The 13,770-nt window shown below is 32.9% G+C and overlaps 2 protein-coding genes across 3 annotated transcripts; one reads left to right on the top strand and one right to left on the bottom strand.

The window, feature by feature from the left end:
* Positions 1-746: 746 nt before the first annotated feature.
* Positions 747-6,039, bottom strand: LOC100804624 (xylose isomerase). The gene is made up of 21 exons (XM_003549447.4): positions 5,892-6,039; positions 5,682-5,762; positions 5,412-5,516; positions 4,858-4,932; positions 4,621-4,750; positions 4,441-4,532; positions 4,171-4,227; positions 3,897-3,970; positions 3,755-3,809; positions 3,568-3,669; positions 3,096-3,147; positions 2,825-2,870; positions 2,698-2,753; positions 2,233-2,284; positions 2,023-2,102; positions 1,839-1,909; positions 1,687-1,727; positions 1,504-1,603; positions 1,307-1,378; positions 1,148-1,225; positions 747-1,050 (listed from the first exon to the last, which is right to left on the bottom strand). Exons 2-21 carry the CDS (start codon positions 5,748-5,750, stop codon positions 1,015-1,017), a joined length of 1,443 nt encoding a protein of 480 aa, XP_003549495.1. The 5' UTR covers positions 5,751-5,762; positions 5,892-6,039; the 3' UTR covers positions 747-1,014.
* A 2,450-nt stretch (positions 6,040-8,489) lies between these two features.
* LOC100786097 (CBL-interacting serine/threonine-protein kinase 21) lies at positions 8,490-11,779 on the top strand. 2 transcript variants are annotated; one of them, XM_006600440.4, is made up of 15 exons: positions 8,490-8,910; positions 9,005-9,067; positions 9,329-9,400; positions 9,486-9,593; positions 9,672-9,743; positions 9,823-9,876; positions 10,022-10,147; positions 10,237-10,326; positions 10,415-10,540; positions 10,632-10,739; positions 10,829-10,948; positions 11,075-11,134; positions 11,245-11,319; positions 11,398-11,507; positions 11,606-11,779. In XM_006600440.4, exons 1-15 carry the CDS (start codon positions 8,749-8,751, stop codon positions 11,661-11,663), a joined length of 1,404 nt encoding a protein of 467 aa, XP_006600503.1. In that variant the 5' UTR covers positions 8,490-8,748; the 3' UTR covers positions 11,664-11,779. The 2 variants fall into 2 exon arrangements, with proteins under 2 accessions (XP_006600503.1, XP_014625421.1); XM_014769935.3 differs by lacking the exon at positions 8,490-8,910 and having other exon boundaries at positions 9,001-9,067; positions 9,145-9,400.
* The last annotated feature ends 1,991 nt before the right edge of the window (positions 11,780-13,770 follow it).

Genomic DNA, 13,770 nt, shown 5'->3' with positions numbered 1-13,770 from the left:
GTGTCTATAAAAATCGTTAAAAAAAATATTAAATTATGTAAACATTTTAAAATAAAATAACTAATAATAAAAATTTTAGGCCTTTTAATTAAATTATACAAAAATTTTAAGTAAAAAATATTAAATTATGTAAACATTTTAAAATAAAATAACTAATAATAAAAATTTTAGGCCTTTTAATTAAATTATACAAAAATTTTAAGTAAAAAATATTAAATTATGTAAACATTCTAAAATAAAATAACTAATAATAAAAAATTTAGGCCTTTTAATTAAATTATACAAAAATTTTAAGTAACGGAACAGATTTAAATTTGAGGTTGGGACGAATATACTAATCCCGTACTCATACTTAACTTTTGGTTATAAGAAAAAATTTGAATCCAAATTCGATCCATTCAGATATTACCCGTCAAAATTGAAATGAATTCGATTAGGTACCACGAGTATAATTTTCTTGCCATGACTAGTGCTTATAAGCAACTCCACATCTTATAGTGGAGTGTTAAAGTTAAACAAATTATTATAATTTCTTTTTACAAAATTCATATGTTGAAATCATCTTCGTACAGACCCTTCTTAAACTCCGTAATTATAATTTGATATAACAAACTTCAAAAAAATTAATAGACTTTTCTCTCGATCACGTACAATGAGATGAACCAAATACTTTGCATCCGTAGCACTATCAGTAATTTCGGTATGGATTAGAATTGTGCTTAAGAATAATAATGAATAAAAATCGATACGGAGTGAAACTAAAATTAATTAACTCAAGCATGCTCAAAGCCAGGGAAGCTATGCATCACGTAGTTTTATACATAAGCTAACATGCACTTCACCAGGCTTCGTATCCACCTAGCAGATAACAGCTTCACACTTATATTTTCCCAAGGAAAACGAAGCAGGCATAAGTCAATCTTAATTTCCTTTTATTAGTAAACCTAATTATACCGAATTGTTCCTAATATAATAGACGAAAAATAGCCACCACACACGGCTAGATTCTACTTTCTACAGAACAGATTGGAGGATCATCTCGGCTAGCTCCTGTAAAATACCACAAAGACCTTTATTAGAACCTATTTAGTCGATAAATACTGTTTTATGTTTCCCCTTTTTACAGAAATTTTATGTTTTGAGTTACCTGTTTCGCAGAAGCAACCTTTGGTTCTCCCCATTCCTTGACCTTCTTCTCAAGCAGTTCAAAGTCAGCCTTACCAGCCTATGGCAACATCCATATCGATCAAGTTAACCATAAAAGGCACTAAATATTTTGGCAAGGAAAATGTAGGAAGAATTTTACCTCTATTTGAGCCCCAATTTCAGTGTCAAAACTCTGATAACGCTTACGAACAAGCTCAGCAAGAGAACCATCCTTCAATCCAGCATAATGAGAAACTTTTAGTTGACTCTCATGAAAGGCTAAAAAGCATTCATTGAGTTTACACATCTGAATTATGAGAATACAAATAGATGTAAAGGGAGGGTCCAGTGTATCACCTCAATCAACTTGGCAGCATTCCTCAGGCCACGGGCCAGGGTATCCATTCCAACAATGTGGGCTATGAACAAGTCTTCAACATCTGTGCTCTCTCTCCGCCTATAACATTGCTAAGTACAGAAACTGAGGGGGGGAATAAAACAAACAGGAATACAAGTATATAAAGATAGAGAAGGACTGACAATTTCGCATCGAAGTTGAATCCACCGGGTGCAAGTCCTCCCTGGAAAAGGCAAAACAAGAAGAACCCGATCAGATGAGATTGCATTTCTAACATGAAGTGTGTTGCATTTCTTGATGCAAGCTCACTGACAAGTGACAAGCATTTTCTTACATTTCTGATCACACTGAGCATAATCAGTGTCGCCTCTTGAATATCTACAAGAAACTGATCAGTGTCCCAACCTGCAGTAATAACAGCTTCATATTACAACTTCCATTCTTGTGGTATGTTACCTCAGTTCATGTTTCTATGTTAAAATTTACATGATTTATTAAATGAGAGAATTCATACATACCAACTTGAGGATCACCAGTGTTTGCATCAATATTACCCAGCAATCCATTGATCCTTGCAGTTTCGAGCTCATGATGACAACTACCAGGTACAACAGAAATTGTAAGTACAAAGAACGTGTCCAGTTTCAGTTATGATTTATGAATATCAAATTTAAAAGGGAAAGATCAAGGACAGCCCATGTAAACACAATATACAATGATCGATTCACCTGTGGCCAGAGAGGGTGGCATGGTTGCACTCTATGTTGAGTTTGAATTCCCCTAGAGAATGAAAAGAAATGAAGCAGAGAGAAATTTGTAAATTGGATTAACATTGTTCTTAATGGAGAAAATTAGAGCAGTATTTTAAGTGCAATATACATACGAGTGATACAGAGACTCATCCTGCTTTGTTAGTTTGGCTCCGGCTAAATTAATTTAACCAAGGAACCATTTGACCATTAATTTTATGGAGAACAATAGTGTCATATTGAGGACAAGACTTAACAGATATGCATTTAAAGTGAAGGTAAAGAGCATAATATATATATTTAAGCACATCAAGAAAGTTATATACAGTTCAAAATCTTAATTATGCACTGTCTGACAACATAAAATTTTAAATGTGGAAAGATATCACATTCAAATTTTAGTTCCTGGGGAGAAGGGATGAAAAGGACAAGTAAATAATTTACCTGTAAGTCCATATTTTCGCAAGAAATTAGCTGAGGTTGCAGCATCCCAATCATACCTGGAGGAATATAAGTTTAATAAAGGTAATAGGTGCTGCAAAATTATTGATTGAACTGGTAAGAGTCATACTGGTGTTTTGTAGGTTCTTGTGGCTTTGGTTCGATTAGAAATGTCCCTAAAATCACACAAGGAAAAGGAATTAGAAAAGGAAAAAATCCCTTAATAAGGGAAAAAGAATAGAAAAATATTTTTCATACAAATTTTGGTGCAGTAACATACAGAGATTAAAAGAAAACATACAGAGTAACATACAGAGATTAAAAGAAAACACAAAACATCTATGTTTCATAATTTAGTTTTATAAAATGGTAGAGATAGTGGGAATTCTACAGAAAGTTACCATTGAATCCAATCTTCTTTTTGTATGCAACAGCAGCTTCAAAAAACCTAGCCTGTATAACCAGGTAAATAAACAGCTATAATTAGGAAAGGTACAACATGACTGCAAATAAGAAGACAAGCATTTGAATTTCTTGGTGTAGGCAATGGATTGCCACAAGTTCATGACTCGGTGTGTCATTCTTTTAATATGAGAACCGCTATGAAGGGATAGGTGGTTGGGGGGGAGAGGTCATGGGTGCTGTGTGTATCTCTCCCACTAACAAACTTAACATGGCCGATTAAAAAAAATGATGTGGTCTTGCTTGCATATTGTTTTAGCATCCACATTGAAAATTAGTTGTTGTAGCATGCACATAAGATTGATATTTCATTAATTTCAAGAAGATTTCTTATAAATTGTTTAGTTATACAAGAAATAAAAAAGGCAGCAAAGTCAAACAATAACTTCAAGGCAACCATGATTCACGCACCAAATGATTAAGCTCTCGCTCCATATCTGTGTTCAAAAGAGATTGATAACCTTCACGACCACCCCAGAAAACATAATTTTCTCCCCCCAAATAATGTGTCACCTGCAATATATTCAAATCAGCAAAAGAACAATGGTTTTAAAAATACAATGAACCTTCTTACTACTACATGCATACACAACAGTACCTCTATGGCTTTCTTCACTTGAGCAGCAGCATATGCATAGACCTTTAATTCAGAGCTGTAAAACAGTTCATTTTGTGAGCCATGAACCCAACATGCATAATCATCATATAGACAATTTGGGCGGTAATTGTATATATGTTACCTAGTAGCAGCACCATGCATGTAACGAGGATGCATGAACAACTGAGCTGTTCCCCATAACACTCTTTTTTTAGCCTATATGGTAACATAACAAAATTATTACATGTATTATGGTTGTTTACCTCAAGACATAAAATACATAAATTTAGAACAGTGTTCAGGCAGAATATTGTATAAACAGGAACACTGGAATTTAAATCACAAAAATACTTCATGAACTAGACAAAGGGGAAAAGAAAAAGAAGACTGTACATCAAACGTTCATGTAAAATTACCTTAGTCTGGAGCTCTTGAGCAAGGGCAACCACTTCATCCAAGTTTGCATTAGATTCCTGTGATAAAGACAACAAGTGCAATCCTATAGCTCAGAAAGCAGATTTAAAAATGTAGCAGCAGAGTATTAATCAAGAAAGTACATTCCACCGACTATGATCATAACTGAATATTCCAGATATAAAAAAAAGGTAAGCATATGCCACTGCATCTCGCACTTTGATCCTGTCTAAGAATTGCAATTAAGTGAAGAAACTTAAATATTGACTCACCTCAAGAGTTTTTCCATCAGGGGCTATATCCCTGTCGTGGAAACACCAAAAGTCAACACCGAGTTTGCTTATGAACTCAAAGTTAGCTCTCACTGTGATAATTAAGAGAATTTTATTTTGTGACACAAACAAATATCTGAATGTGAAGTATATCAACTGGAGAGTCAAGAATTAACATACTTCGTCTTTTAGCCATGTTTAATGAATTGGTACCATCTTCCCATAGCCAGTATTTGGTAGGTGCACCAAATGGGTCAGCACCTGTTCCACGGAATGTATGCCAAAATGCAACACTAAATCTTAACCAATCCTGCAGGTATTATATAGAATAAATTCAAGTCAAAAGCCAATGGGTGTTGGTGGATGATGAAGTATAGATAAAACTGACAACTTCTTGGAATATAAATGAAAACCAACCTTCATCTTCTTCCCAAGAATTTCCTCCTCTGCATTATACCATTTAAATGAAAGCACATTCTTACTTGACGGACCCTGAAAATTAAATTTTTGCACCAATCAGTAATCACACAATAACAGTCCCCCATAAAGAATTCTCAAATTATTAATTTTACATTAAGATCTTGCTGCAAAACAAAATATGAAAACCAATTAAGTTGAGGAAGATCAACCTCTTTCTCCCCCTTCTCCTCTTTCATAAAGGGCAGCTAATATTTATTTCGTGCTAAGGGAAATGAGGCATTACCATGCAACCCAAAGCCCTCCGGATTTAATAATTAATATTCATTAGCAATTTTAAAGTTCCAAGAATCTGGAGGAGTTAGAAGGATCTTAAACTTCCAAACAAGTTAATTATCAAATAAACCCTCATTCCCCTCCCTTCCCTTCATTTCCATTTCATTTTATTACATTGGTCTCTTACTCTCTCAGCTTTCCCTTCTATTTAGCACAGAAAGTATACCATTACAATCCTTGTGTGACATACATAGATAAATTCGGATAAACAAGTCTACCTCATATTTAATTTTGGGAATGTCAGGGAAAAACTCCCCTTTCCATTCATCTGAATCGCCGCATTTATCCTCATTGTTAGCAGGACAAGTTTGAGGAGCACCAATCTGTTTTGCCATCAAACAAAATAACTTGTATTTACATATGATGATATGTAGTCCCAAATAATAATAATAATAATAATAATAATAATAATAATAATAATAATAATAATAATAATAATAGAAAGAGAGCTTAGCCAAAAAAAAAAAAAATAGAGAGGAACACAGTACCACTGCATAACAGAAGAGTTTCACACAAAGGAGAAGCAGTAATGTTTTCACCAATTTCATTTTCATCATCGACGTCAATACCTGCGCAATAGAGAGTGAGAAAATCGTAATCGTTTATATTAGAAATTTGGAAGAAAATACACGAAGCTAAATATAAGATGAAAAAAGTGAAGACTGGAGCTATGAGAGATTGTGTATAGAGATCGAAACCTTCTTCGGCGATTTCAATCGAAATAGTGAAGCTGATAAGGACTAGGATATTTATACAGAGAGAAATGAAATTTCAGATTTTCAGAATCACGATGTGATATTTTGCGTTATTCAGACTTTTCACGTGTTTAAATTAATTAGAATAGCATGATGAAGATCCCACGACTCATATTTTATTTCGATAAATCAAATTTTAGATAATATTTAAAAAAACAAACCGACGATTCTCATCCAACGGTGCATATTTATAACGGCATAAATGCATACAGTCCATTTTCTTCACCGATCATGGCGGACTCCAACCGGATAGTTAAGCAAGATAATGCTACTATTTAGTGAACCGATTTAACCTAATTACTCTCTCAGTCGCCATTAAACGAAGTAGTATTTGTTTTATTATATGTAACTAAAATTTATGATAAATAAATATTTTGATTTTTTTACTAGTTATAAAGATTATGTATGAGATGCACGTTTGAAAGTTACAAGAAACAAATGACTAGGAATGTCTAATTAAGAGAGTGGATGTAACTTTTCAAGTTTTTTTTTTAATACGTGATTGTATAGAATAAATGTTAATTTTATATAATTAAAAATTGAAATAAATAAAAAGAGTTGTTTAAAATAAATTATATTATAATTAAAACTTTTTTTTAACATGTGCAACATTGAAAACAATAAAAGTAATTAATAATTTAATTTTATCTAATTTAGATTAATACTTATTTCTAATGATTCTTTTAAATTATTATTATACTTTTCTTATTTAGATTTAGATTAATAGATTCACTTTGAATCAAAATAATAAGTATCTCTCTCATTTAAAAAATAAACTCATTTCCTATAATTTTTTCCTAATAAATTTATTATTTTATTTTTTGTCCTTTGATAGCGATTTTAAAAATGATTTTAGATAGCTTCTTGACTCTTGAAGGATCATAACAAAATAAAAAATTATTTGGGACAAAAAAGTTAAAAACAAATTATTAGAGAACAAAATTGAAATTTCATATTTTTTCCAACTATCATAATCAAATGTTTAATAACTCAATAGTTTTATATTTTGCTATTCTGTCTTCTTTCTTATTTATTACTTGTAAGATCAAATTACTTAATTCATTAATATTAAAAAAAAATTGATTGATAGTAATAAGTTTATCTTAAATTTATAATTTTTTTAAAAAATTATACTTAGATGATCGTTTATCAATATATTTCCTTTCTTCTCTAAAGTAGGGATATTTTTAGTCTACAAATACTTAATGCATAGAACATTATAAATTGAGGTTATGTTTAACAAAATTAGTTGGTAGTTAAAAGTTGAAAATTGACTTACTAAATTATAAGTGATTGATAAAATTAAATATTGAAGTAGCTGAAAAATATAAAATGATACAAAAAAACATGATTTGTTTTAAAAAGGTAATAAGGAAAATGAATAAATATTGAGGATAAAAGTGAAAGATAATATAAAAAGTTAGAAGCTAATATCTTAAAAAATGATACTTCAAGTAATATTTCAAAAAACGATAGCAGCTACTAAAAAAAACTTGTTTATCAAGTAATAGTCAAACAAGTTTTTCAACTATTAAAAAATTATAAATTAATTAAAATATCTTGCCAAACATAACTTGAGTCTTATAAAAATGAACAAACATCATTTCAAACTTATGTCTTATAAATAGAAACAAAAGGAATACTAAGTTTGGTTAAAAATGGCTTGTGATTAGAGAAACTAGTTGTAAGTGTGGGCTAATGATGTCTACTATTTGCTTAATCATATTGATGAAATCCTGACCATCTTTATCAAGCCATTGCATTTGTCATTCATAATTGTTCATGTAACTATATTGATGCTTTGCAATTGCCCGATTCAATTTTTTCAGAGGCTTATCTTATCATGGTGTATCAGTGGCTCCGAGATCTCTAGGGTAACTCATAAACTACATTTGTTCCTTAGGGGCCAACGAACTCAAACGACGTGTGTTAGTGGGTAAGGAATCTGGTAACCCTAAAGTACTGATTGGGAATCAATTGCCTAGAGTGTTCTAACTCCGACCAAACACCTTGAAGGGGTTCAAGCCCTGACCAAGATGTCAGGAGGGGTACAATAGTAATCCTACACAATTTGAATAGAATTATCTCAATTGAAGAATGGCAATGATCTATTCAACTAATTATAAGACTAAACTCAATTGATAGAAATCAAGAGTATTAATCGGAAGGCACTGCATTATATTCCTAACCCCACTTAAAGCACGTATCACGATCTAGATCAAAAATAGCCACAAAGTGTATATCATTTCATAAACAATAATGATTTCATAATAATTATCCCAACACTGAGAGAAGACGGGATACTGATCGATCGACCACATAATATCAATGTGCTGAATAATACGTTACCAGTTTCACGTAAGACAAGATTCCCTAATTAGTGGTGAATGGTGATACTCCCTAATTCCAAACTCTGAGTTTAGGAGGGAAATTATTGTTTTCAATACCAAATTAACAACCATTCAAATCACGTTCCTTTGTCTTAACAACTAGCCAACCAGCTACCCGCCACGCACACTTCTACCTTCCTTTCTATGAAGAGCGCACTCCTAAATTTTAATTTTCCATGACCTCTCAAAAACTACATATATTTTTATTAAGTTGTCCAATGAAACTCAAAAAGGTAGCCATTTTACATGGTCTAAAAGAACCAAGACTTATCATAGTGGAGATCAAATAAATTGTGTGCAGACTTCAAATCAAAGCAAAAGTTATATTATATAGCATACAGTTTGCTATACAGTTTATATTACAAGTTCTTGAAAAGAATCAGTGCCAAAAACTTGACACCAGGAGAGGAATGGGGCTTGTAAAAAAAATTGGGAAGTATCAGCTTGGTAGGACAATTGGAGAAGGTACATTCTCTAAGGTTAAGCTGGCTGTCAATGGCAACAATGGTCAGAAGGTTGCGATCAAGGTCATTGATAAGCATATGGTCCTGGAAAACAATCTTAAGAATCAGGCAAACCTCACCCCTGTACTCCTTTTTCTATTTAGCAAGTAGCAGTTTGTAATTTACCTTTATTAATCAATACAGAGGATATGGCATATTTCAGGTTAAAAGAGAGATCAGAACAATGAAACTTCTCCATCATCCAAATATAGTTAGAATTCACGAGGTATATATACCTGCTGGAAAGATTTTAAATTGTAGTTGTAGTTTCGTCGCATTTCTTAATATTGCAGGAAATTGCAGACAAATGGGGCCGATGGAGCCACAGTTGTGGTTGCAGACATCCAAAAACCTTGACGTTGTGACTGAAATTGTGATGGTGGACCATTTTTTAAAACCTTGCCTGCTGGTGTTAGAATTGTGGTGAAGTTTGAACGTACATAATCCCTTTGTCAATACTCTATTTCCAATGAACTTCTTGAAACAGGTTATTGGCACAAAAACGAAGATATACATTGTGATGGAATATGTTTCAGGAGGACAGCTATTAGACAAGATAGTGAGAATCAACAATCTCTCCAAATTGAATCATTATGTAATTATTTATTTTTCTTCAATTTTCAATTGTAATACTTGATGTGCAGTCCTATGGAGAGAAGTTGAATGCATGTGAGGCAAGAAAACTATTCCAGCAACTTATTGATGCCCTGAAATACTGCCATAACAAAGGGGTTTATCATCGAGATCTCAAGGTAAGTTCAATTCAACCAGCTTTGTTTGTTTGAAATGGAGCTTTGGAACTTAACTTGAATCTTGGCATGCCATTGTAGCCAGAAAACTTGCTTCTTGACAGCAAGGGAAATCTCAAAGTGTCTGATTTTGGATTAAGTGCATTGCAAAAGGTAGCATTGTTCCTTTGAACCTTATCCTCAGTTCCATCATAAGTATTTTTTACTGAGTCAAATTTGGATACGTTATCAGCATAACGATGTCTTAAACACGCGGTGTGGATCCCCAGGCTATGTGGCACCTGAGGTACCATAAACTGTCTTCAATATAACATCTAATTGGGTCTGCTTTATCAAGAGGATTTCCTCTTTCAAGGGAACATCAAAAGATAATGACTGCATTTAATTATGTCATATGTGTATTATTGATTCTACAACCCCTTCATGTGCAGCTGCTATTGAGCAAGGGGTATGATGGAGCAGCTGCTGATGTTTGGTCATGTGGGGTGATCCTTTTTGAATTACTTGCAGGCTATTTACCATTTAACGACCGGAACTTGATGAACTTATATGGAAAGGTAAAATCTATAGTCATAAAAAAAAAAAAACAAAACTAGTGTTTGTAACAAATAATTCACATTTTCTGATAAATTTCATGTGTAAAAAGATATGGAAGGCAGAATATAGATGTCCCCCATGGTTTACTCAGAATCAAAAGAAACTAATTGCCAAAATACTTGAACCACGTCCTGTAAAGGTAGAAATTCAAGAACTACTATAACACTATATACTTAAAGTGTAAATAATAGATAATGATTTACCCTTCCTCCCTATCTCTCATGCAGCGGATAACTATACCAGATATTGTTGAAGATGAGTGGTTTCAGACTGACTACAAGCCTGTTTTTGCATCTGAATTTGATCAGAACATTAACTTGGATGATGTTGATGTTGCTTTCAATTCAATTAAGGTAATTTGTTAAAAAGTAGCAAGTTTAAAAAGAGTTATAGAAAAATACACTTGCAGTCATGGACTAAATTGTCTTATAATCTGCGCTGTAGGAGAATATCAGAGAGTCAACGATACCCAAGTCCTCAAGTTTCATTAATGCGTTTCAACTAATAGCCATGTCTCAGGACCTTGATCTATCTGGCCTTTTTGAAGAACAGGTAATTCTACTAATCTGAAAGAGGATTCAACTTATCTATAGGTGTTATTCAATTATTACAGATGCTAATGTTGTGAGCTGGTTGTTTAGGATGAAAAAAAGCAGAGAACAAGGCTGGGATCCAAACACACTATCAATGAAACGATAGAAAAAATAGAAGCTGCCGCAACAGATGTAGGATTGTCAATAGAGAAAATGAACAACTTTAAGGTATAAACTATGATACTTTGATTCTTATATGCATGCATGTTAAAATCTACCTTTTTCTTTTTTAAATTGGAAAGGCTACATTTGGTTAGAATGTGGTTCCAAATGAATTTTCACTCTTGATATCAGATAAAAATGCAACCAAAACAGATAATGACTAGGTGTTCTAGATCATACCTATCAGCCCAGGTAACTTATTCATTTTATTGTTACATACTCTCCCTAGTTTCCTTTTTTTTCTTTCTGTTTTATTGTTGTGGAGAGTTCAATTTCCCCCGTATATGTGTGACAATTATTAGGTGATTGAAGTTGCTCCAACTCATTGTGTTATAGAAATATCAAAATCTACAGGAGATCTAAGAGTGTACCATAAAGTAAGAAAACATCCTCTTAGTCTTAGCTTAATGTGCAAGCACGTGAATTTAGTTACTAATTTTAATTTTAATTATCAGTTTTGTGAAAGTTTATCAAATCTGCTGAAACAAAAACCTGATGTGCCATCACAAAGCCAAGATTCAGTAGATCTATGTGCCGCTGAAAGAAAAAAACAAGATGCTGGATGGTAGTTATAAATTACAAGTCAATATTACATTACTCAATGGTGATGATATTGTTGACTGCCACCATTTGCTCATTGGCCATTTTCAATTATCTTTTCAGCTACGAAGAGCCAAAAAGTGAAGATAGCAAACCTCTTCCTGGCTATAAATCTGCTTGAAGATGGACTGAATCCATGTCTCTTTCATTTTAGTGAAGTTCATGGAAGTTTGACAAGGATGAAACAAAGTACAAAAAAAAATCACGTAGCAAATTTTTTGCTATGAGTATTTCTTCTTTGCTCCGTTTCATCTATCTTCTTGATGGAAGCAATTTTCTTCTTTTTTTCGATTTTCTTTTCCGTTGTTTTTTTTTTTTTTTTTTTTCATTCATTACTCTCTTCATTGTAAAATAATGAGAAATGGAAATTTGGCATTTCCACGGACGGAAATCCTCTGTCCGAAAATCCTGTCCCCTTCCCCTAATCAAATTGTACCTCCTCATTTAATGAGCTACGTCAGCATCACTGTAATTTTCACGAAGTTTAACGCTGTTAGTGGTTAGTTACTGTTCCCCCTCACTGTTACTGGTTGTCAAGCTAGTTCTCCCTTGCAAGCATGCTCGTTCTTCTTTCTCACTTCTCTAGTGTGTTTCTATGCGACCATTTTTCGAAATTGAAAAACAAATCTCTGGCTTCTCTACGATATCCTTCAGAACCCACTTGCATAATGTACATTTTTTGGATGGTAAAAGAACAATTTATATCTGAGATATGGGCACATAAGAAAAATGTTTGACAACTTTGTATATGATAAAGGCTTATCTTAAAATAGGAAATCTTGAGAGAGCCAAGAAACTGTTTGACTAAATCCATGAGGGAATTGTTGCAATGTGGAGGCCTGTCGATAGAAGAATGAGCTAGGGAATTGCTATGCTTGAGGGATTGTTGTTATGTGCAACAAACTCCGTTAATTTCTATTCGACCCTAAATTAAAGTGATGTGGCAACTTAAATGACATGGCATTCAATGATTGGGGAGACAAGGATAGAGGCACAGGGGATTTTCATCCCATTTTCACAGCACATCCTGTAGAAACTAATAATAAATGTGAATAGTATTTGCATGAATTCAGCGGGTTAAAATGTTGTGAGCAATAATACTCTACTATTTTATCATTTATTTTCTGCAACAAGGTTTGTGTCACCAAAGTAACTGATGTCAGTTCAAAACTTAATGTCACGAGCTGTCATCGAAACATGAAGGAAAATAACAACATTTGAATTTCTGTTCTTCTGGGTTTTTTCTTTTTTAGTTTCTTGGGAGAATTGCAGTTAGGGAATTCTCGGAAAGTGGTTCACGATGTTCAAAAGATGGTTAAAGGGTTAGCAATATTGACTCAATCTTATATAAAAAAAATATATTGACTCAATCAAGTACTTTTTCGATCACTATTACACTACGACGAATATATTTTCTACAAGTCTTCCATTTTACTTTTTTTTGGTGAGAAAATCTAACATTTTACTTCGACGTTGAACTTTTCGCGCAAATGCTTTGTCAATATGATGTTAGTTTGGTCTTACAAAATGCTTTCAGATAAGTGTGATCAATGTAGTAAACTCACAATTTTGAGTGAAGCCCTGGAAGAGAATCAAATATGCATTGGTAATATATACGCATAGTTTAACCAATAACCATGTATTTCCACCGCGAAATTCTGTCAATTATCAAAGCAGAGAAGTATTACTTTAATATAAAGTCCAATATACAATAAGGGAAAATGTATAAAAAAACTCATAATTAAAAATAACAAAAACAAAAAAAAGAAGTAATACAACAAAAACAAGTAATTCCTCTGCATACTGTATTTCTAGAAGAATTTTGTCTCCAGCCGAAGTCTTGACTCGTCACATTTTTCTCCTCCTTGATTACTGTGCTCTGCGCAATAGCCAAACAACGGCTGAGATCATGCAGGAAGTTGGCTAGACGAAAACCAAACACCAGAAGATCCAATGTGCCAAATTAGTATATGAAATTAAGCACTAGTCAATTTAGTTATTGATATTATAAAAAAGAAAGTGCGATCCCTAACTTTCACAATTGTTTATCAATTTAATTTTTGAAATTGACACACCAATCAATTTGGTCCTCTATATTACAAAATCAATCAATTTTAGTCTAGAATTTGAAAATTATTGTCAATTTACTCTCTGGCGTTAGAGACCAAATTGACTTATGTAAGCAAAAGTTAGGGAATGTCAAAGTTAGGGATCAAATTGATTGATAC

Source organism: Glycine max, chromosome 17 (genome assembly GCF_000004515.6).
Source record: "Glycine max cultivar Williams 82 chromosome 17, Glycine_max_v4.0, whole genome shotgun sequence".
Lineage (NCBI taxonomy): Eukaryota > Viridiplantae > Streptophyta > Magnoliopsida > Fabales > Fabaceae > Glycine > Glycine max.
The sequence above is the reverse complement of the archived record's forward strand: the minus strand, read 5'-3'. Positions and strand labels throughout refer to the sequence as shown.

Bases quoted from the DNA above. Each gene is read 5' to 3' on its own strand.
- LOC100804624 (XM_003549447.4), bottom strand. From the start codon at position 5,750: ATGATGAAAATGAAATTGGTGAAAACATTACTGCTTCTCCTTTGTGTG. The intron at 4,751-4,857 runs GTTGGTTTTCAT...TAATACCTGCAG, and splicing joins TTCTTGGGAAGAAGATGAAG to GATTGGTTAAGATTTAGTGT. The intron at 2,285-2,697 runs GTAAATTATTTA...TTCATTCTCTAG, and splicing joins GCGAAAATATGGACTTACAG to GGGAATTCAAACTCAACATA.
- LOC100786097 (XM_006600440.4), top strand. From the start codon at position 8,749: ATGGGGCTTGTAAAAAAAATTGGGAAGTATCAGCTTGGTAGGACAATT. The intron at 9,594-9,671 runs GTAAGTTCAATT...ATGCCATTGTAG, and splicing joins TTTATCATCGAGATCTCAAG to CCAGAAAACTTGCTTCTTGA. The intron at 11,508-11,605 runs GTAGTTATAAAT...TTATCTTTTCAG, and splicing joins AAAAAACAAGATGCTGGATG to CTACGAAGAGCCAAAAAGTG.